This window comes from Lates calcarifer, linkage group LG12 (genome assembly GCF_001640805.2).
Source record: "Lates calcarifer isolate ASB-BC8 linkage group LG12, TLL_Latcal_v3, whole genome shotgun sequence".
In the NCBI taxonomy this organism is placed as follows: domain Eukaryota; kingdom Metazoa; phylum Chordata; class Actinopteri; family Centropomidae; genus Lates; species Lates calcarifer.
Window position 1 is genome coordinate 17,130,968 of NC_066844.1, and position 25,131 is coordinate 17,156,098.

At 41.7% G+C, this 25,131-nt stretch overlaps 2 protein-coding genes across 10 annotated transcripts in view; one reads left to right on the forward strand and one right to left on the reverse strand.

Annotated features, from left to right (window-relative positions):
- Positions 1-25,131, forward strand: part of kiaa1328 (KIAA1328 ortholog) — a 78,910-nt gene that overhangs the window by 35,365 nt on the left and 18,414 nt on the right. The window lies entirely within an intron of this gene.
- celf4 (CUGBP, Elav-like family member 4) overlaps positions 1-25,131 on the reverse strand; it is an 86,582-nt gene that overhangs the window by 19,516 nt on the left and 41,935 nt on the right. For all 9 annotated transcript variants that reach the window (XM_051074781.1, XM_018700207.2, XM_018700202.2 and 6 more), the window contains exon 3: positions 998-1,046. In XM_051074781.1, the coding sequence (XP_050930738.1) occupies positions 998-1,046 (49 nt within the window). The remainder of the gene's footprint in view (positions 1-997; positions 1,047-25,131) is intronic.

Below are 25,131 nucleotides of genomic sequence, written 5' to 3' on the forward strand. Positions count from 1 at the left end.
AATAAAAGTGTGAAAAATAGAGGAGACACAGAAGTGGGCTGAGGACACATGCAGAGAAAGACAGACCCAAATAACAGACAGAGGTATGGACGTCCTGCATTGCCCTCACTTTGCTTCCTCACGCTTGGTGCTCGCCTCTGTTCCCTCCTGCTCCATCAATCATACTCACAACAGCACCAAACTAAATAGAAGAGGATGTCGCACAATCTCCCTTCCTTTCCTTAAAGGTTTTTTTTTCTTTACAGGCTAACACCTCTCTCTCAGGCCTTATGCTTCTCCCTGCTTATCAACCTTCAACTCCTTGCATGCTCTATTTCTTCTTCTTTTTTGCCCTCTCTCTTTCCCTCTTTCCTGTGGCTGAAGAATCGCTCTGGTGCCAATTATATTAACAACTGCAAAGTTTGAAAGACTCCGGCCAAAAACGGTCAAACTACATCAATCTTCTCTTGTACAGTCCATTGATTGATGTCAGGAGCAGGTCACTACATGTCTAGACATAGAAAATCAGCTTTAAGCTGTCTTAGCTGTCAATACAGCATGATGCACACAAAATACCACACCAGACATCCGCTTTCATTCACACAGATCGGTTGTTTGAATTCATCTCATTGATAAAAACTTGTGGCATTAGTCAAATAGGATTTTCTTTGTTGCTGTTCTTAGAGGTGTTTGACTAAGAGAAGTGACCTGTTTTTCCTTTGACCATGACAAGACACGCGTGTTTCTGTGTGTATGCGTGCGTGTGCATGCATCAGTGCATATGACTCCCAAGAAAGAAGCTAGAGGCTGCTCTGGCCAGGAAGAATGCTGTTTACATAACGTGCTCTGGATACTGGAGGGTACAGGCCAGGGCGTGCTGTCAGCCTGTGTTGAGGTGCAGGGCATCGTCTAATGGGACAGATAATGGTGAGGCTGATATGTGCAGGCAGCATGTTTGTAGGGGCTAGAACAAAGGAAGGAAAGTAGAAGAAAAGGGGACAGGAAGGGCATACAGTACCTCCTCGACTCTCACTGTCTGCTGGCTTCACCTGGATCGGTCTGTTCATCTGTGACAAAGACAGAGAGAGAGGATGAAATAATAGAAGAAGAAAACATGAGACAAAAGCAGTTGAAATCATGAACTCATGTAATGCTACATGCTTTTACCCTCCTCCCACTCTAAAAAACTTTTTTAGAATCACTCAGCCAAATTGCGCGTAAAGTGTATTGAAAATCTCCAAAGCTGTAGCACTTATAGCCATTGGGGGAATAGCTGGTTGGGAATATGGGTTGGAAATATTATTTGATCTGAGATGAAAGGAGAGAGAGAGGGGTTGGAAAGGGGGATAAGCAGAGGGATGCAGGGAAGGATAGATAGAGGGATGGTGGAGAGGTAACTCTGGGTCAGCAGAGCTACTGTGACTGTGCATCATCTCTGTGGCTGCTTCTGGATGCTATCATGATTCATGATGTGGTCTACGTGGACGAGATATATTGTTGTGGATCTATACACGCACACACACACACACACACACACACACACACACACACAAACGCACACATACAGCAAAATCAACACGTACACATAACACAGTCTCTTGTGTGAGTTTTCAAACTCCTAAGCCTTGCTACGAAATGTTCTTGCACAATCTTCTCTTAGCCTCCCGCACAAGGTTGTACACACAAGTGCACGGGCACACACACACACACACACACACACACTCACGCACACACACACACACACACACTGTCTGTCCCCCAGTGAGACCTTTCCACAGTGTGTCCGCTGAGGCCCTCCTTTCATTTCACTCCTGCCTGTCAAACCTTCCCTCTCCACCTCGCCACTCTGCTAAACGTTCGCCGCCAATCAATTTTTAATAATGCCAATCGCCACGCTGCCAGGAGGAATGGAGGAGGGGAGGGTGACGGTGGGGGTGTGTGTGTGTGTGTGTGTGGGGGGGGGGGGGGGGCAGGAGAAGAGAGGAGAGGAGAAAGGGGAGGAGGGAAAGGTCAAGGTTCTGTGTGCAGCATCAGTGTTTTGCTAAATGTCATTAAATCTTCTCTGTTGAGTTTGTTGATATAGTCATCATTCTTAATGAATCTTGGAGCTTTTCAGACGATTCACCAAAAGGCAAAAAAAAAAACCCTTTGAACATGGGGGCACAATGTTGTGACACAAACACAATTAATGCTTGGACCTTCACCCTTTTCTGGGGCTTTTCAGCTGCTAATATTAAATCACATCATTCTCCATAACACTTATTTAAAATGGAGTTACCCATTCCTTCCTCTCCCTCGTCTCCTCCCTCTCTTGGACAGCCAAGAGAACCCTACTAATGTTTTTAATGTGCTGTGATGCATTATTTATCAGACCGGCTGTTGATATGGAAAAAGGATGAGAGGGGATAAAGAAAATGGGGAATGGAAAAAAAAAGGAGTAAAAAATTAGTTTAAAAAAAGTGAAAGAGAGAATGAAGGATGTGAATTTGAAAAAAGGTTGAATAGGAAAGTGATCATAAGAGGGGTGAAACCAAACAGGGCGAGAAAGAAGAGAAACTAATTGAAAACAGTAAAAAAAAAAAAAAGGGGGGGGGGGGGTGTTTGAGAAGAGAGAAATGTGGTAATAAAAAAGGAAGCAGGGGGAGGAAAGAGGAGAGACATGGTAGAGGATTGAGGAAAAGAGGACATGAGGGGGAGATGAGGACATAGATCAGAGTATGGGACAAGGTCAACCCAGTGCTCCCAGGGGGCCTATAAGCCTGCATACATATGAGCGCTTTTACCGTGACCCATACAAATGGTCTGGCCTCAATCTGACCTAATTGTGTTCCACCTCTGCTGGTTTTATATGCAAGCACTGGTCTTAACCTGCACGGTATATGATGGCACTGACCCTCTGAGGTTATGTTTAATTTTCCTGGTCTTAATTTCACCCAGCACTGAGATTTTAGGGACTGTACAAAAATTATTTGAGTGTGAAGAGGGGCTGAACTTTATGTTTCACTTTTTAAAAATTGTTTAAAAAAATGCAGCATCCTCTCACTTAAAATTTCAAAAATAATAGAACAGTATTGATGTTGTCCTCTGCACATGTCAAAATGCATAAGACACATGACATGTCACCCTCTTTTTACATAACAAATCTTAGAAAGGGATACTGAAATAAGGTAGGGTAATAAAAACATAAAAGACTTTCCCCTGCTCATGCAAAAAAGCTAGACCATCTTCCATCAGCAAAAATAAAAATTACAATACCACCCCACATACCACCTTTTCTGCCCTTCCCACCCCTGATAATTTTCATACTGTCCCTCATAAAAACATTTGCTTTCAGTCCAGCCAAATTTTTTATTGCTGAAATTCTTGATTTTGTTTTAATCTTCATTCCTGATATCTAGAATAGAATGAAGTAACCTCATGGATTAATCTGTGAATCCCTTAATTTGTCAGAGTAAGTCGAGCAGCAATATGCAAAATATTTGCTCATAAATTTTTAGATACAGTTCAAAATAATGTTAAGTGCTTAAACCATTATTTTCTTTTGTCACTGAAAGCTGAGTACAGTTTCATTGGCTCTCTATCAGTGGTTTCCATTATCCCAGGCCCATAAACTGCTTCAAGGTCAGTTTTATCATCCCGCTCATAATAGGGTGAGTTAGCACCAGCCCACTGGACAACCGACCCCAAAACAGTTGTTAAAACCAGACGCTGACTAGCACGGATAGCTCCCCAAGGATGTCTGTGGTGAAGTTAGCCAAAGCCAGATGGCAGCATTGAGCAGCAGAAGCAATACAGTATACAGACAATACAACAAGCCCTATTTAGCCTAATGCCAATATGAAAATACAATCCCATCTACATTTACACAAAAAGCACTGAGATGCAGACATACATATATACATACATATACAAATACATGGGAACACACAAACAAGCATGACGTGACAAGACATGCACACTTATATGCAAGCTTGGCTCATACACACACATGCAAAAATAACAAATAGGCCTATGCATTCAAGCATGCATGGAAACATATAACAGGATACAAATAAGCACACACACACACGTTAGATATGTAAATGTATTCTTGTGAGTCAACATGTGCAGTAAATTGGCTCATCTCTCAGCATGCACACCTAATGCCTCCTATGTAGCATGCTTTCCCCCCTCAGCCTTGTAAATGCGACCGCCTGTTCATCCACGCACATGCCTTTAAAAACAGTAGCAAGTGCACACACGGACTCCCACACACACATATATATATATATATACACACACAGGCTAAGCTCCATTGTTGCTGAAAGTCCAGCTCAGCAGCCTTGTGTTAGAGTGGCCTTGGTGTACCACATGATCGACAGCTCAAAAAGAACTGCGGCTACACAAATGCACGGGCGCACACACACGCACACACTTGCTACACTCCTCTGTTGATTATGTAACTCAATGACAGCGCTCTGCCTCAGTGCTGCCATAGATTCCCTGCTAACTAGAAGCTGAGGGAATACATGGTCTGCATGCAGTCTGTGCTGTACCAAACTGGTGAGTCATTCTTCTGAATCAGTCTAGTACGGCCTGAATGTCTAGCGAGGCCCACAAGATTAGCTCAAAACAGTGTGGGACTGTAGTTTGCTTTATTGGATTCTACCTTGAAATGGGACAAAATTGAAGTCCTTGATCTGAGTTTTGCTGCTTACTGTATTGATTTCACTGCGTGCAAACCACAAAAACAAAGTTACAAAAACAATGTTACGATGACAACTCTATGGGATTTCTATCCACTGAATTTCTGTATAGTGCCTTGTTATGTCAAATGTGCTTCAAATACAGTTTATTACAAGTTGCTCAAGACAGCGTAAGTGCTCGCATCCAAAGCAACACACAAACTAATACATGCGCGTACACAGCTACAGTAATACACAACAGTCACACAAGGACACAAGAGTATGCAGTCACTCACACTCCTATCATTGTCTATAAAAAAGAATATTGAAAGTATGCTTTACGAAACTCGGGAGAGGAGGTAGGATTTTCTCATTTTCACCCTCGTCTAGCAGATGTGTTTTTGAGAGAGAGAGAGAGGAGCAGTGCAGGCCAGGTCATTTCATTATCACAGTGAGAAAGCACTCCATGGAACTCTCCCAGGGAAGCAAGGAAGGCTGCCTTCATAATATTCCTCCTCTACTATTGTCAAAACTTGCTCTATTTTACATTCTGCAGCTGAAGGCCCTTTTTTCTTTTCACATTCCATTTGCTTTCATTCTGCCCCCATCCCATTTGAATTTTAAGGGGGTTTTTGTGCTCTCTGTTCGTACATATATTTACTGATTCTTAAGTGTACTGTATTTGATATGAAGTGTCTGAAAGGGAGCTGTTCCAGATGTTGAGATTCTGTACAGGAGCAATACCACTGGGTCTGAGTGTAACCAAATGCCCGTATTCATACTGTCAGATGAACCACTGGCACTCGACCCGGATCTGCTTTCCAAAGTATCTCTGCATGCAACACACAACACTCATCTTGGGATGGAAACATGCCAATGGAAACATTAGCTGAACAAATATGGTTATAACCCTAAGATGCTTTTGGGAAACTGGGCCCTTGTACAAAGAAAGAAAAAAGAAAAAAAAAAAAAAACCCTCAGTAGCAAGATTAGCTGAAAAAAACTAGAAACATTTAGCAGGTAATAGATTTCACTAGTGGTCACAAAGAGGACAATCTATTTTAAAAGTATTGATTTTACATTAATTCACAGAGGCATTAAAATCACATGGAATACCCCCCACATTCCCAGCAAAGCTCCTACAGTACATGTAAAATTTTCATTTTATTGACTTTTGCAACCTCTTGAGTCACAGAAGTATTTTACAACATCTGTAGAAAAAGGGCCTCTTCCACCTGCTGTTACTGTACCACTGCAGACTGCAGGGAGAAGTGCTGTAATGTGACTAATGGAACTGGAATCAGCTTGTGTGAGAGGGAAAGTTATTTTTCCCATGGCACATCGGGAGTGAAATTCAGGTCAGTCAGTCAAATAGCATCACCTCACCTCATACTCAGCGATCCTCTTAGCATGGGCTAATCTCGGTAACAAATGTTTTTCCAGCCAACAAAATCACTCAGGAGACAGAGCTAGTGAAGCAGATGTTTTTGTATTCAACATTAAGGTTAGGGATTTCTAATTTTGCATTGCACATGCTAGCTCATGTCCTATTCAATAGGACATGAGGGGTGGTTAAAAATATGTTTCTGCAACGGCAGTTCTTAATATATGCTTGACAAAAGGCATTTTACAACTTACTGACTTTACTAACAACAAAATTAAGCAAGTGGAGCAGCATTTTTTTTTTTAAACGTTAGGTTTAAAATGAGTTTTATCTCATTCTGTTGAAATGCTGCATCTGTACATGCAATGAAAAGCTTGTATTTACTGGCAAATACTTAAGCTCTAGTTACAACCAGATTAAACAGTGAAGTAGTTTTGGCTTTGAGATGTACTGTGTCAAAAAGCTAATGGAACATTTTAGCTAGCATTTTAGCTATCAGAAAAAAGGCCAAATCTGTATGGCTGCAAACTACATCTTTAAAAAAAAAAAAAAATCTTAGTGACAGTCAATGTGTGGTTATTCCCCTAGGCTGTATTACTAAAACAGCTAAGCTACCTTAATGCACACCATCTGGACTTTTTGTGTTTTTCGCCAATAATAATAAGCTAAAAATGAGTAGAGTGAGACAGTCTTCAATTTTTCAGTGATTTAACTTATAAACTAAACTACATTTTTGAAAGAAGGTATCCAGGTATCTATGCTACAACCCAAACATTCACAACATTGGTAAACATGACCCTACTAGATTTTTCTTATAGGCAGGTATAAAATAACTTGCAGTTTCATTTTGTCCTGCGAGAAAACATTTTATACTTTCATGATTGTTAGAGTTAATTCTGCATTTAAGTACACATCAAGTTTTGGTGACCTCAGATCTTAGTGATCTCTCCGTGCCATTTGCTGCCTTTTTTTTTAATCTTGATCATTTGTTGGGCATTTGTCAGTCAAAATTCTGTAGCACTAAAAAAAAGCATCTGTCATTCACACCATATGCAGGCAAACAACAACTGCTATTGCCCCTGAAATACCCAGAAGACAATTTGATAAGAACTTTGAGGTTAGTCTATAGCAGTGTTGATAAAGGCTTGAAGGTTGATGAATGGTTAAATCCCACTTGGATTCTCATCAGGTTTAATCTCCACTAATGTCTACACTTCTCAGTGGGTATTTTTCCTCTTTCCTCCCCCTGTAGTTTTTCATCCTGACACATGGCTAAACACCAAACCTCTCCTTTGATGTTAAAGTGAAACATATTGCAGAGAGATCAATGTCTGTGTGTGAGGGTAAAGAGAACTATAAAGCGAAAACATCCCAATCTCTTTCCTTTTGTTGCATTCTCCTCTCCTTTATCCCTTCTCATCTTTACAGACAAACAGAGATGGGCAATCTGTTTCACGTCAGATCAAGGATGAAAAGAGTATTTTCTGACAATGGGACGGCCTGGCCCAGTTGTTTGGGCTGGGATTGAGTGGCATGCTGCAGTCAGGCTGAGTGGACGGGAGCAAAATAAATACTGAGGGTGAAAAAAAGCATCCAGATGAATTATGAATTGGCACAGACTGTGCTTCATTTGGCTGTTACACCGCAGCACTGAGGTGGCTAGTAGAACAACAACGTGGCCGCAGTGTGCATTATGGCAAATGAGACACTGGCCCTCATTTATCAGTATTTCCTTATGTTCAGAATGTTGCAAGATGATGAAGCGCTGCACCAAAATTTGTTCTGAACAATAACACACGTGCAAATGTTTTTAAGGACTTGTTACGCTCTCGTTTACTGCTGAGGTGGGTTTCATGGCAGAAGTTTAAAGGCACATAACAATAGGCTGATGGATTTGAACAGCAGAGGTTGCATGTTGAATTACCTCATACTCCACACAAAAATATTGTCCTAAAGCAGTTGAGTATGAATTTCTTTCCTTACTACAACCTTGAAATCCTGTTCAGAACAGCCATATGAATGAAAAACGCAGCCATCATGTTTCTCTGCCTTGTTTCTATATGCTGCTGCTCGCTCCGTGGTGCTGCTGTCCCAGCAGTGTCTACCGAGATCACTATGTCTCCGCAAAGGCGGATGAAAGGGAAACACACAGCGATCACAAAAAGAGGCAAGCTTCTCTGTTCGACCCTCTGATCACTGCTGATTCCTTCATCAACATGGCTTTTACACGCCATTCAAGTGTACGCACGACACGAAGACAGAGAATGATAGACAGCTGAACACACATCACGCAAATCAGATTCATCCTTGAGCGAGGGAGGATCATTTTAGACCTTCAGAGTAGTGTGTGCAACAAAACAATCTCAACTCAAAGGTCCACTTACTATTTTTCCCAGAGCTTTCATTTGCAGATTAATCCTGCTTTTTGCTTCCTGATTAAAGACCATTTATTTCTGTCGTTAACTACTGTAGCTCTGAAATACTTTCTCCAACTTTCCTGAGGACCTGTTGTTGTAGGAAAAAAAAACTAGTTACAAAACACAGACATTTTAAAAAGCTGCAAGTTATCACACACCCCCACTCCTCCTCCACTCCTTTTCTCTTTCGCCTGCAGTTGGTTGAGAACAGCAACGCTTTTCTCACATCCATTGTTTGATCCATTTCACACCAGCCCACCTCTTCTTTATCTCCTCCTGTTTTCTCCTTCTTTCGCTGGCACGCAGCCTGAACGCTCGCAGTAGTGGGACGGCTCTCGAGCAGTTTTGAATGAGAGGTTAAAATGCAAATGTAGTGCTCTCTCTGTTTTCCTTTCTATTCTTGTTCCACATCTTATTATTTTCCCTCGTTCCTCTCCCTCCTCGTTCTCCCGCACGGATTTGTTGTCGAATAGAGTAAATGAGTGTGAGTGTGAAAACTATTTTTTCCACTGCAAGCTAATGCATAATACAGTGTCCCCACCCCCACCCACCCACCCCTCCCCCTGTTCCCCTCCATCTTTTTGGTGCTCAACCCGGATAAGAATCGATGTAGAATGAGAGTAGACAGGGTTTACGCTTCCTGTGAACGCTTTAATAGGAATCGACGGTTGAGAATTCTGTTGTCACACTGTAACTGGATAGAAAAAGCACATCATCTGCACCTCCAAATGATTTTACCCCGTCAAAACCTGTTACAGCTTCACACTTGCCTGTGACATGCACTTGTACATACTCTGCACCCTCGCGCGCTCAAAACCTTGTGTGCAAATGAGGCGCACACAAATGCATGCAAACACAATCCCTATTGATATATGTACATAAAACATGTCAAATGTTCCATTCTGAACATGTACGAATGTTTTATTTTGTTGCTTTTGACATAAAACCTCACATCTGACTCCGAACACACATCGATTATCACACCACAGCTTGATCCGTCACAAAAAGAGGCATTGCTAATGGAGGACACTGCTGGGGTGAGAAACAAATAGGCTGCAGAGCGCGCGCGCGCATGCACGCGGACACACACACACACACAAACACACACACAAACGACATGACCCCTTGTGATAGTTACATAATTAGACGTACAGCACCTTGGCAATCAACAACTCTGATGTTGCCATGGGGACTATAGCTTTGACTATAAAAAGAAAGGATCTATATGTGGAGGCGGCTGAGGGCGGAGGTGCGGAGCGAGGCAGTGAGAGAGAAGAAAGAGGAGAAGACAGAGAGAATGGAAAAGTGTGAGAAAATTGGTGCGAGAGAGAAGAGTAAAGGTGTCAGCTGAGGGGCTGAGCAGCTCTCAGTTTATGTGCAAGCGCGCATCTGTGTTCATAGTGCACCTGCATGTGTGTGTGATTAGAGATGTTCAAACCTTGTGTGAGCACCTAAGCGTGTATGTGTGTATGTATGGGTGCTCTTGTCTATGTAAGCTTGCAGCAGGAGTAGGGAAAAAAAAACAACCAAAACGACAAGGACAAAATGTGATAGAGTTGGTTAGTAAGTGAGAGGAAGAAAAAGAAAAAAGAAAAAAGCTAACTAGAGAAAGTGTGGAGGACAATTTTCAGCCTCTCTCTCTCTCTCCCTCTCTCTCTAAGCTTACTGCATTTCCTGGGCTTTGCAGCATATAGTAAAGATTAGGCCAGACGAGAAAGCCATAAATTCTACGTTTTCTCTTTCCAGAGGTGAACATAAATCATGGCTGGTACTGGCGTGCCATCACTGGGTTTTTGCTTTTCACTTATCTAATGAATAAAAAAAAAGAAGAAGAAGAAAAACAAGTTCAAAAGCTGTCATATTCTGAACTGGGCAGACTTCCATCCCCCCACAACTTTTGTCCTCTTCTCCAGCCATCACTGAGGTACAGAGACGTTGAGTGGGTTTCCCATAATTGCTGCGGGAGTATTCATGAGCTGCATATTGCTGGACTGTGCTGTGTTCGTGGTGTGTGTGAGCCTGTATGAGAATAAGAGAGTGAGAGCTGACTTGAAGGGTCTGTGCATATGAAAGATACCTTACAGCTTATGCAGATGTAAATGTAGACACAAATAGCAGAACGGGCAAACACACCAAGAATGCACTTGGCGAGGAAATGCAACCACTCTTATGTGCAAATAAGCACCAAAAAGCATACATGCACGCCCACACATAGACACACTCTAGTCTCTGTCTCATGGGGTTAGGGGGCGAGAAGATGGTGTTGTAATGAGCTGTCACTCACAATAGCCTGCCCTTGTATTAGAAAAAGGCAGGGAGAGACACAGCTATGAAAAACAAAAATAAAAATGTATACAGACTCTTTGTTCAGTAATAGTCTCCAGGGAGGACATTTCTGAAAACGTCTGCCTCATCTTTTAATGTGCAGGAAAGTTGAGAGAGTGTGATGTTAACAGAGCAACTTTTTGTTACTATTGTTGTTACTATTATGTCTGAAAACAATCATAAAATTATGATTTTACTGACATATTATCATGGCAGCAGAGGGAATACTGTGTTTAACAGGTAGAATTTGTGAGCCATTATCATATCACTATTTTATGCTCATTCAACTGTCTAACAACAGAAACTATAAAATATGTAAATGAGAACCACTAAATCGGGAGTTTGGCTGTGTTAAAACACAGTAGAGGAGACTGTGGAGAACAGGAGGGGGCACAGAACAGAGATTTAAAGGATTATTTTGAAATTTTGCAACAAGTGGCAAACAGTAGACTGGTCTTATAGACAGGCAGACTAACTATCCCCCCTGTTTCTAGTCTTTACAATAAGCTAAGCTAACTAGCTGCTGGTGGTGGTTGGTGGACACTGTTATGACCTGAAAATATAAGCATGGATGCACATTGTGTTTTTTAAAATATCACCGGCTTACCATGCATTCACTGAATATAGCACCTTTTGAAAAGGGGTTAACATTGGTGTTTCCAAGTTGCCTCAGGTACTGGTGAGAAGAAAAAAAAACAAAAAAACAATCCCACACTCTGAAAACACAAGTCTGATCACACTGACATTTATTTTATCCTAATCTTTCAATGTTTACAGTTTAGTGTAAACATTAGAAACGGCAAAATTACATTCACATTATTTAGTAATTTACCAGGAATGCAGCTTTCATGTATTCAGTTGATTGTGTGTTGCTAATGACGTTGCATTGCAGTGTGGCAAAAGTTGGGCTAAGTGGAAAGTCTTTGCCAGATGACACTGCCTCCTTTCTTTTTTCTTTTTTTTATGCTAGAGTCCTCTGCACTGGCACCACTGCGGTTACCTCTATGCAGTGATTTTATTGAAATGAATAAGGGGACTTTTTTCATGCAGGGCTAATGTCAGTCTGAACGAGGCCTTAGTGTGAAGGTAGCCTGAGTAAAGAGAGAAAGGCACAAGCGACATTAAAGGAAGAGTGAGAGGAGTGAGAGTGATGCAGACATAAAGAGAGAGTGAGGGGGGGGGAGTAGCACAGAGGTGTCATGCATGCCTGTAGTGTCCAGCTAAAACCCTGCAAGGCCTATTATGCAATTCATTAACCTCTATACTCCTCTGCTCTTCCCTGAAATGACAGGAGGAGATCTAGACAGATAAATGAGAGATCAACTCTTCTCCTTTTTTCTCACATAGGCACACACTGCTTCTCTTGCCTGCATATTTCCATCAAATAATCACTAACTCCACAGTCCCTGGCTGATTAAATATAGAAAAGGCAGGAAGAGAGGAAGAAGAGAGAAAGAGATGAGTGTCGGGAACAGAGGAACGGAGCAGATCGACAGAGAAGAGAGGAGTTAAGAGTGGGGGAGGAGGAGTAAGAAGGAAGTGAGACAGTCAAATCTGCCTGTTAAGCTCCGCCAAAGAAACAACAGGGAGTTTTTCAGTAAGACACAGCTCTACTGGCTCCCAGCTAGAGCCCAGGTGGGCGATGTGAATGTTCTCTCACTCCCACATACTTAAGAGTCAAAAATAAAATATGCACATGCACGTGATTAAATGCAGTATACACATTCGCACACACGCGAGCGCCGATGTTTGCACGTACTGTAACCAGCCTGCCCACACTCACACACAGAAGGAATGTGCGCATATAATGTCAACAACAAAACGCACTCAAGGCAGAAAGGAGGAATCTTTCGTCTTTGTCAAGCACCAAGGATGCATCAGCCAAATGTTAATCTGTCTCTCATCTTTGTCTTTTATTACTCTTATTCACTCACATATTCACACTGGTGGCTTCAGCTATTCAGTGGCCTATCATAAAGTCAAGCTTGTTCCCTCTATAATGCCATGTACAAGAAAAAGCTAAGAGGAGATTGAAAAGGAAGACAGGTGAGCATGAAAACGGATGTAGCACTGGAAAAGAAATTGACCAACGGTTTCTCCATATTTTCTCATTTGACTCATTTTTTACAGTGTAGGTAGATTATATTTCTCTCTCCCTGTGTTTGTCTTTCTTCATTTACATCTGTTTCATTTGTCACCCCCCTCTGTTTCTTTTCTTCTGCAGAAATGAAGCAAAGGATAAGAAGAAGAGAGTTAGGAAACTAAGTGTGTGAAAGAGAGTTTTAAGTAGCAGCAACCAAGCAGCACCAGGTTCATTCCAGAGGGATGGGGGTTGGGGTGGGGATAAAATTTCATTATTGATGGAGGAAAAGTTCCTTCAAATTGAACCTGTAAAGTATCTCCAGGTGCCTCTCCTTTTGAACAGAGGGAGACTGGGACAGGAAGAGGAGGCGAGAGGATGTGAATGAAGAAGTGGCAAGGAGAGGGGAAGAAAACAGCAGGATAGCATTGTCGGGAAGATTTATATTCCTTTTTCTCATAGTCTGGTTGGCTTTGGTAATATTTATTGTTTTACTTTCACTTATTATGCAGTCAAACCAGGGGGTCCGAGTGGTCTTTGAAGGCATCATAAGTAGACACATAATAAGGAAGCTTTTAAATAAGACTACGGACATTTTAAAAGAAGAAATGCACCATTGCTCAGTTATACTGGCACAGAACTGAAGGATTTTGCTGCTAAGGCCTCACCTCATCTGGTATGACCAGTTGCTTAAGGGGGCTATTGCTAGCTATGTTAACAAACATTAGATAGATACTGTTATCCACCTTATACTGATTAATTACTGAATTAGTTTGCTAACTTGTGCTACAGTTGTGCTCAGTATGTCATTTGATAAATATGTGTTTACTTACTATTGTAATAAAATAATTGAAATGTTGATTTGTGACATGATAAAATACAGCGTGGTGTGGCACAAGTAAAGGAAGATTAAAGTTAGCAGCTGACTCAGTATCATGATAACTGACTAAAGTTAGCTAGCCACCATTAGGCTTTACTGTGATATCAGACTGAGTAAGGTTTTAACAGCAAAACCTTTGAGTGTACAGAAATAAGTAAAGATGTGTTTTATTGCTTCTGAATTCAGCTTTTCATTTGTAAGCAGAAGATTATGCCATTTTTTTTCTCTCAAAATTATATAGTCTCACTTTAAAATGTCTGTAATTTAACTGTTCCCCCACTGCACAGAGCAGCTTCTGTTCACATGCCATTCTCCCTTGGTATTAATTTGAGTCCTATGCTTTGATGTACTTTGCAGGAATGGTGCCAAAAGACTGCAGTTTTTCATATTTATCTCATCTTGTGAAACAGACCCCCTTTACATCTGGCACCAAATGACTCAAATCAACTTGGATTTTGTCCAGACTGAGCTTAACCACATAAAAGTGCATGTGCTAATGCCCCCAAGATGCACTGCATAGGTGATCCAGCCACCTCAGGGATGCATTTGGCCATAATGATGCAACAAGGGTAAATCCAGCATGGTTTAACGTTCAAATATAACTACATATGGTGAAGAGAAAGTTTTGAATTTCAGTTGGGTTTTTTTTGTGTATGTGATTCCCTTTGTGTTTAAAAAAGTCTGTCAGCAGCTTATCTCCACGGATATGACCCGTAATTGCTTGCTATATGAGACATAAAACAATACTGGAATTAATCAAAAGTGCACGCATCATTACAACTTGCCACATATTTGAATGGTTCTGCATTTTCTGTGACAGCAAGTTGTCGAGTGGGATATATATTCCTGCGTTTTCTGAGGGAGCGAGCAGATCGATTCACTGAAAAGCATTTTAATGAAATGCAGAATAATATCTCTATATCAAGAAGCCATATAGTAGAAACTGTGGATGCATCTACTGTACAACACGTTAGGGGACCACTTCCAATTGTCAGACCTCCACCTTTAACATCCAGCCACTCTGAAAACTTCCCTCGGGATATCCCATATGTCAGAGGTAATGTTTTACGTTGTATGAGCTAAAGTTAAAGCGCTTATGCAACTCTGCGGTGGAGCGGCCTTTATTTTCATTACCTGTCAGGATAGGTATTATGTCATTCTTATGACAGCGCTGGCCAATATGTCAGCCTCTTTAGGCTGAGTGCATCCATCTGTGTTACTATATATCTGACTGTAATATCTTGCTGGCCGTTGGCCAACTGAATCTTGGTCTGCCAGGGTTGCTACTGTATCTCACTGTATCTCTCCAGCTCTCTCCTTTACTTCACCGCCCCCACGGACCTAAAAATATTGGACATAGTGATAGGAAAGCAGATGCTCCAGCCAACTTTTTACATCCTTTAAAATCCATGAAGAGAACTGACCATTTGTACACTTCCTAGAATTTCTGTGAGGACCAGAATCCAAATCTATCACTAAATGCACAAGTTTGTACTTCCAGTGGTTGCAAAGACATTTAAAAAGAAGAAATCTATAGGTATCCAAGTGAATTGTCTTATGGCGGAGTGCCTGGGAATGCTGAGGCAGAATGACTGATTTCAGATGATAGTTTCTCCCCCTGCAGAGTTAAGAGGGCCCACTGGCCCTTGGGAGCAGCCTGTCACAACTAGAGAAACTCCTGCTGGGGCCACTCTGTTGAGGTTTTCAGCTGGCTCCCAGGGGGTCCCCACCACCACTTACCCGTTGAAACAAAAATCAATGGCTTAATGATCCAAAACAGGAAATAGAATGAAAAAAAAAAGAAAGTCCCTAAAACAACAAAATGTCTTTTGGCAAGGGACATTCTGTTCTGGGCCTTCATTTGTTTGTTTGTGTGTATGTGTTGAAAGAAATTTGCTGGGATGGTAAGTGAGCGGATATGTGTGTGTGCGTACATGCACGCGCAGCTTTGAGAGAGTGAGCTTACCCTAGCTTAGTGGCGCAAAACATATTGATTTATTGATTGCCTGTTTCACCCCTTCGCCATCTCTCTCTCTCTCTCACTGCCTGTTATAAAGGCTCCGGGGACTCGAGACTGCAGCGGGGACTGAAAAAGGGACGTGAGGTTCGGAGAGATGGAAGAGGAGAGAGAGTCAGAGAAGGAGAGAAAGAGAAAGAAAGCGAGGGAGGGGTGTCCCATCTGAGAGTTGATCCAGCAGCCTTTTAACCAAGGCCCCTACATCATTCAGATTTATGAACTAAGGTCACGACCAAATCAAAACCTTGACCTATCTGTGAGGATGCCGATTTATAAGCACCTTGTAGTGGGGAGTGGTGGGGACTTGGCAGGAGCTAGTATTCTTCTCCTTGGCCCTGGTTTCCCTGTGGAGAGAGCTGGATCAGGGCTGGTGGAGAGGCTGACTGTAATTTGTGATTAGCAGAAAGGCTGTGCTTTATGATATACTACCGCCGGCCGGTGCAATTCCCAGTTCAAAAGAATGTCACTGTCCCACGCCATATAAAGCTTGCTGTCCCACTAAAGCAGAGCAGAGAGGAGGAGATCAAAGTTCCAACCTTGCGTAGTGGTGCTTAGTTGTTAGAATGCTAGCAGGAAGCCTTAACTAGCCCAGCTGAATAGCCTGAAACAGGCTTTAACAAACCGCTATACGTTGCCACAAAGTGTCACGGACACATAATGACACTAAATGGGAGCTTATCTGCAACTGCTTAAGATGGGAAAATGGCATCAAGTGCACTGTGTAGCTAACAGAAACATGTGTCACCATCGATTTGTACCCCCTCCAGCTGCTTATGACTCATAGGGGATGCTTATAACAAGCATCCCCCCATGTTAGCCTAATGTCCCTTCCTAAACCTAGTCTCTCCATAAATTATGGACAGGATGAAATACGAGTCCCCGTTTGACAGCCCTTCATTTCCCCCTCCCAGAGAGACCCAGCTCAAAGAAACACTTGCTGTTTCTTTTTTTGTCCCTCTCATAGCAAGAACAAGGGGATGCAAAGAGATGAACCAAAGTGAATCGCCTCGTAGACGTTAAGAAACAGCGGATAACAAAGGGAGAAATCCGGCAGGGAAGAAAGTGCAAAGTCACAGGAGAGAGACAGGAAGACTACAGTAGGTCTTTCCATTTTCCCCTCACCAGTTGCCTCCCGGTTGTCATGACGACTTCTTATCCTGGGGCTGGTCTGCTCCCCCTGGAGGCAGCTGGGAAATCAGGTAGGGGAGGGCCACGGGGACTGAGGCCATTCTATTCTTAAATACACAGCATCAGGCAAATGCAATTACAAACCCGAGGAGGGCCAGAGTCTAATCTAATAAAGTAGAGGTGGTCCACGTGGTGAAAGCCTGCCGCTCGCCTGAGATGGCACACCCAGGCACAGAGCGCCGCGGCCCCCCCGTGGCACTCACTGACCCCCCGCCATGTGAAGTGCTGGAAGAGACTAGATGTATGACTGTTATAGAGCGCACAGCGAGAACAGTCATTTTATCTTTAGTTCAAACCCACTGACTGGAACATTTCTTGAGTAATCTGTTGAGTGAGTGGGACAAAACTTAACAACACAGCCTCTGTGAGTTAAATTCTGTCTCCTTTATGTAATCCTTTAATTGTAGAAACATATTTTTATACATGCAAAATACTTTTAACTGCATTTAAATTTTAAGATTTGGGAGATTTTTGGCTCCAGATGACTTAAATAATTCTGAGTTTATGTGCATTATACCATCATGGTATTTTGTCACATGTTTCATGGTTTCATGCACTCTGCAGCAGGGCTCCTGCAGTAGAATGTTTGCCTGAGATGGTGAGTCGAACAAAATCTGTCCGCTCAGAGGGGTTAAAGAGTCCGATTGAGTCTTGGACGTCAGCTCGTCAACCCCGGCCAACTCACTCAGATTACAAATGAGAGGATCTGATGATGTCGACTGCGGCCAAATTCCTCTAATTAAAATCACAATGGCTGAAAACGCTGCAACACTGGACTTGTCTTTGCTGAGGGACACCTACTTTGCCCTTATTAAAGGAAACCTGGAGAGGAAAGGTTAATAGCACAGAGCTCTGTGATACAAGTACTGGGTGTAATCCTATTAAGAACTATATAATACAGTTGTGGAACAGTGATTTACACATATATGTCACACAAGCCACACATGTATTACTTTTTCCTCTATATTACTTTTCTGTTACTTCTCAAAAAAACTGCAGATAACATTTTCTCTGCTATAAGTAAGTGGTGCAGGAGATTTATGCTCTTCCCATCGCTCGATAAAATCAAAGAGCTGGGAATACTCTCTCCCGGAGAAAGACAACTTCTCTGCAATTTCTCATCTCAAGCTACAGCGGTTCAGTGTATGTTCACGTCAGCTGACAGAATGAAAATTAATTATGATGAAAATAAATCATTAGGTGGGGGTGAGGTTAAATCTATGAGTTCTATAGCTTCAGTTTAACATCCAGAGGAGGTTATCATTTATATTCACAGTGTAACTAGTATAACTTAAAGTGAAATAATTATTTTTTAGTATGACAGTGGTTACAGTAGTAACTATTAAATATATTTGACCAATCAATGTTTCACCACTTAACACCAAAAGCACTAAAAGCTTCCCATATAAGTGCAATAACAACATTCCTGGATAATATAGAGCACACGTAACAAAGAGAAGCTGCTGATTATATTGAACTATTAAGGTGCACAAGGGACCAGAAAAAAACACTCATGAACTCCCTTTCTCCTTTCTCTCCCTCACGAGCTTTTTCAACACATTAACACAGCATTATCTAGTTTGCCCACACAGGGTCTCAGCGCTGATGTGAAACAATTATTTCTGGCTGGTTTAGGCAGCTGAAGTTTAACTATCAGTTTAACTTCTGTGTTGAGTTAGAAAAGAGTAAATGCCAGTCACCATTCAGGACTGACTGTTGACTGATAAACAGACACACAGGGGACAGATTTACTGAGGCTTTTTTGTGCCTTGTTTCAAATGCACTCTGTGCCTGGAGACATGCATGCTATTTATCAAACAAGCTCACTGGCCTGGAAGAGCAGTTCGCTTGACATCGGAAAGCCCACCTTGCATGTAATCAGTAAATTGTACCTTTCTCCTTTATGCATATGCATTTAGGGCAGGATCACATAAAATGAAACACAGTGTGGTCGAGTGCATATTCTGATGGATTTGCTAACGCTCACACAGTTTGCGAGGGCAAGTTCTGAGTAGGTTTTATTCTTTCTTTCTTTTTTTTGTGAAAATATTGCAACGGTGTGCATCTGGTTAAGCAAACATATGGTTCACTATAGTTCCACGGTTAAAATATGGAATGGCCAGGAGGTGTAGGTGCATTCAAGTCAAGTGTCTCTTATTTGTCTTCCACATTCCTCAGGGAGGTTGTTGCATATTCATGCAGCAGTTTGGATGGAGCTTTGGCCTAAGAGGCATGTCCATGCTACTGGAAGGAAAAAAACATGGCCTGTTTTGAAACAGTGCAATTGACATGTGGACATATGTAAAGGGATGAAATTCAGAGGTCCACAGGGCAGTGATGAGTGTGCATCTTTTAACAGGCTATAACAGCAGCAACCTGAATGAACCACAGTGTATGACAGATTTTGTCTCTGTACTTGATGTGTTATGCAACCGCTCTCCTCAAAGCTTTCCTTCAAACATTAGGTTTTGGGGCAATTTGCAGCCTATTTTACTCTCAGGAGTATTGTGAACTTGCACTTTGATGGTTTCAGGGTGTTTTTCCATTTGTCTCTTCAGATTTTTATTTACTGAAGGCATCCGTTCAGGCTAGCTTATACTTCAGCCATCTCTGCATATACACAGAGCTGAGTCATCAGCATAAAAGTACATCACTGTCTCATCTTCAGATGTCCCTGAATGACACACATAGATGTCAAGAGGACAAAGCGTGCTCCTTATTTCCCCACACATACTGGCCCTCCTGCTTTCTATGAAGTGTGTATGTACCATGTGTCACCTACAAGTTCTCAGTGTTAAGTACAGTGTACACAGCAAACCACAGTGTACATAGTAACTTAATTATTTGCCCAGAGACTCAGGGACCAAGCAGTATTCATGTGCTGGATTAATACAGTCTGACTCCATTTTTGTTGTGTCAATTATTTTGTGGTAAATGTTATTTAGGAATGTGCACAATGTGAGCACAATATAAACCTAAAAAAAAGGTCAGGTTAAACTAGATTTTGACACAAGGCCCCTTTCCACAAGTCCACAAAATGAGCTAATAAAGCAAGACCCACTTTAGTCAATATAGTACCTCTGTGTTGTGAATTCCTGCAAAGATTTTCAATTTATCAAAATATGTGCAACTAAGTGACAAGCACAGGGGGCTTTTGGTTCCCATGGGGTCTGGAGGAATTGTGACTGGTATTTAGGTGGATATACTTTGGAGTTCTTCTGTACTAGTTGCGAATAATGGAGACATATAACATTTTTATATATCTCCAGTCTGTAAAGATACATATGATGTTTTAAAGTATTTATTTTTGATATCTATCTTTAGAAGAGGTCTGATCAGTAAGTTTTAGTATTTACGTATTTTCTTTCCTGGAAATGTTTAATTTGTGGGTGTGTATCACAACTTAAAGAAATTTTGTTGCTAGTTTGACATATAAAACAATACGGACAGAATTAGTGTCACATTTTATTAGCTGCTGAGAGAAAAACATATGGATACAGTTTCTTTGAAAGCAAACTCCTGTTGTTCACAATGTTCCACCACATCAAAGAGGTCAACGAAAGTGTAGCTTCTAGGGGTAAAAAAAAATGGTGCACGGCTAAAGGAATGAAATAAACTCTGTTTGCCTCTGCAGAGGATTGAGAACTGACGAGAGCTGAATGTTATTTTACTTTAATAACCATTGTTATCAGGCTGATTTGAACCAGAGAATTTTAATGAAGACTACAAAAACTGCATGGGGTAGTGCAGGGGGACAGAGAGGAGAACAGGAGGAAAGCACTCAGGGGAGAGAGCAAAAAGCACAGAAAAAGGTGCACACAGAGCTGAGGAGGCTGACATGAGATGATACATGCTTGGTAATAAATGAGAAATAAAGGGAGAGGAAAATAGGAACAGTGTTCTTTCCCCCAGATGAAAGAAAGACGCATTACAAAACTCAGCTAAGTTATGCTGAGCTTACTCTGAACACATTTTGACACATAATATTTTAAAGTTTGACCATTTTTTTTTCTGTCATGGTCTCTCAATGACAAATAGAAATGAATCAAAGGAGCATGAAAGCTTGGCGAGGGGGAATATTTGAGGTCTCCGATCTGAGGATGTGTTGAAACAACACACCTCACAGAATAAAATTATCCCACGCTTACTGATTTTACTAAGAATCGAGGAGAAAAGTAATCCTGTAATCAGAGCCAATCTGCACGCTGGAGGCCTAACAGCCAAAGAGCTCCCAACATGTGGGCCAGATGAACTTGCTCTCTTGGAACCTTGCCTGGGCAAACAAGAGAGTAAGCTTGTAAGGTCTGTACATCAACACACCTGACACCAGCCAGGACTCTGCTCTGTAACACATGTAGGTTTTGGCAAGGTGTGTAAAAATGTAGCATGATGGGATATTGATGCTTTCCTACTTTTCTGTTCACTCTTCACAATAGAAAAAATTTACATGCCGTCTATTCTTGCGCTGCTTGGACAGCATGTCAACAAGCAGCAGTGATGTTAGCGTTAGTGCTCACATACTTGCATGTGTACAATGCAACTACTGAAGGACTAAAAAGTATAACCAGTAAGGGGCAAATCAGCAGTGACCCATTTAAAATCAATTAAACATTTGTAATTATGCAAATAACAAAAAATCCAGCCTTGGTACAGAGACTCTCAACAGTATGCAGCGTGCCTCACAGTAAGTGTCTAGAAATATTTTAAGAACGAAAACCATCTAATACTGTTGTTTCCTTAATATTTCTGTTGTAGCAGTCTTTGATGAACACCATTTGCCATAAACCCCTGACAGTTGTAGGATAAATGTCAAGGCTCTACAGATTATGTAAGCCAGGGTTGAGTTGATGGGTTGTGGTTAGCTGAGACAAGTCTGCAACAGTAGGACACAGATGACTGGACTGTGTAGATATTTTTAGACAGCGGACATCACCACTGAAAAAGCTACAAAAATGATATTGATGTGAATGAAACTAACTTACAGTGACAAAAATACCCACCTTTATACCCAAACTTTATCAGCTTCCATGCTGGAAAATTGGCATGGGAGCCATAGTTTTTTGAATACTCACAGAGTAATTGCTTTAAATTGAATATGACAAATTTGAAATTTGTCAGAATATAGAAGCCCAGAAAACCCCAGGAAAATGCTTTTTGCATTGTGTGTATTAACTAAATTAAGCAACACTCAAGTATATTACTGTATTATTATATACTGCCACCACTGTTCATGTTCTCAACTGTATCTCGCAGAGACAAAGCATTAACTTCTGAGGATGTACACAGGCAAAACTCCCAAAAGAACATGTGACACGTGGGGTATCAATCATGCACGTGTAGCTAAAGGCAAGCTTATAAGCGCTTGAAAAGTAACATATTTTTCTATCTTAGGGGTGACACTCCTGCCTAATTGAATCACGCTACTTAATTCTCTAAAAATACCCCCAAGTTTGCATCCTCTGACAGTACCCTGTTCGTCCATTTCTCCACACGCGGCCCTAAAGGACAGTCTTAGGTGTTCCTCCTACCTTCTCACCTGTCCTCCCCTGCTCCTTTGTTCCTCTCCTTTTGTCCTCCTTCTCTCCCCTGTTGGCTCCCCCTCACCCCCCTACCTCTTTCCTCTGCTAATGAGCAGGGTAATTATGGTTGGCCCAGGCCAAAGGGAGGATGGGTGGTTTGGGGGGGCGGAGGAGGAGAAGACAAAATGGGAGGAGAGAAGGAGGAGACCCTGCCTAGTCTAGCCTGGTGCTCCAGATAGCATTAGTTCTCTCCCCTTCTCTCCCTCTCTCTCTCTGACACATAGCCCTACGCTTAATTAAACATGCCTCAGAGGGACGCAGAGAGAGAGAGAGAGAGACCCACACAGAGTGGAGAGAGAGAGAGAGAGAGAGAAAGTGAGTTCATGTTGGCAAAGAGTTAGAGGATGGCAGAGGGAAAAGTGAGGGTGATGCAAATGCGGAGAGAGAGGCAGATAAGAAGCTGGTGATGGAGTGTGAGAGAGGGGGAGCGGGGGAGGGGGAGGGGGAGGGGAAAGGTGGGGAGATACGGTGAGGAGGGTGGAAGGGTGCGTGGTTAGTGAGCCAGGGAGAGAGAGAGAGAGATAGAGATGGAGGGAGGAGCTGGAGAGAGTTCGGAGTGAGGTAAGAGAGCTGAAGATGAGGACATCTTCAGAAGAAAAAACAAGCGAGGTCTGACAGAGACAAAAAGGAATTAAAGACTGGGGGAAGAGCGAGGGGAATGGGATTACTATAATATATGAAAATAATAGCAAAGAGACTCCCGTGAGACTGTGGAGTGCAAGCTCCAGAGAAACCAGAGTAGTGAAAATGGCGCCTAGAAATAATATATCTGCATCCTTATTTCACAACAGAAAGTGAGACAAAAACATGACGACAATATAAAACCTTGCTTGCGCCACAGAGACAGATGAGTTTACAACTATGTATCATGTTTGCGTCTATGGAGCACTGAATCAGTCTGTAGCACATACCAGACATGTCCAGTGGGTCCAATGAGCCCTCCAAAGTTAAATAACATTGTTTGTCCATGCCCCAACTGGTCATTTGTCTCTGCCTTCCCAACTGTTGAATGATGTCATGATGCTGTGGTTTGGTTTGGTTAGATTTAGGCACAAAATTGATGTAGTTAGGCTTAGAGAAAGATCATGTGTTAAAAAGGCAGTTTGCTAAGGCTTGGAAAGCATCATGGCTTTGAAGTAAAATGAATACTTTGCTAAGGTTACAGGAGCTTCATCAACATTGTGACAGTAGTTGACCCATCCAGTCATCTCCAACTTCCTCTGTCTTTGTTGTTCCTGTCATAATTGTTAATGCCACTTAATGGCTTTGTCACTTGAAGATAAACATATGTCATTTTAGCGCACTTGTCCAAACAACTGATGTTGTCATTCTTTTGAGGATAGTCTTGACATGTCATATGGACAGAAGAAGTCAGGGCGCAGGAGTAAGGATGTACAAATCTAGGGACTGAATATGATAAAATCTAAGTATTTTCTGGAGAGTTGATGCGTATTACCACTCATTTATACTCATCAGCTGGCAATGATATGCAAGATGCCACCAGTGTGTGGGATTGCATAGAAAACAGTAAGTGTAGGTGTTTTGACACTCATCATATGGTGCCACTGGGAGACTTGGAGGAAACAAAAGCAGTTAAGGGTTACATTTACCATGGAGGTGGTGGTAGAGGACAGGATATAGGGTCAGTAAAATCAACAGTTTATTGCTTGTGAGCATGAATGTCCTCAGCAGATTGCACGGCACACTAGCCATTAAATTGTATAATTTTTTGCATGTAGAAGTTGACATGAATGTCTGTAACAAATAAGATTTAGATGTGTACTAGTGGAGATTGTGGCCTAATGGTGGGGTCACATGCCACCAAGATGTTTAAGGGTGCTTCCCTGGGGAACATGAATACCTTCATTCAAAATGCCTTTGCCATGGTCTGATGTGCTACATAGATCATCCATCTGACTAAACATCACCAGCACCATGCTTTTCATGTTTATTAGCCCCCCCCCCCCACCAAAAAAAAAAAAAAAAAAAAAAAATTAAAAACAAGTAGATCATGGTCATGTACTCACAAAAAATAAAAAATAAATTTCAAAACATGGCTTTCATAAAGAGAATGAGCGACAACATGCTGCGGACCTATGCCAATTAGTGGGCTTTGCTGTTGTGAATAATAAACTAGGCTAATAATGGCTCAATTATGAATGTGTAATCACATTAAGGGGACATGGAGACTGGTTTCAACCTGGTAATGATGACATGCAATTAGAGCGCAACTGTTATCTCCAGGATCATATCAATAATTCATCACCACACGCATTTTGTGTTGCCCAAAGATGACATCCAATGATTAATAACTCGATACACGTGTGTCTATCTGTTCTCCAGATGCTGACAGTTGATGCCACATAATTGGACAGAACTGTTTCTGCAGTTCTGACAAGAACTGAAAGATTTGGAAAAGAAAGAAATAAATATAAAAAAACAAACACGCAGGCCAAATAATTTTGGATTTAATTAGATGAGTATCAGTTGCCAGGCAGTTTTTAATATTTACAAAGACATACCTATCCTTATGAAAGTTATGAAGTCAAAATAAAGCAGGAAATCGATATTTTTGTGTTTTAGAAAAATGCAAGTCACACAAGAATTTTAAGAGTTAA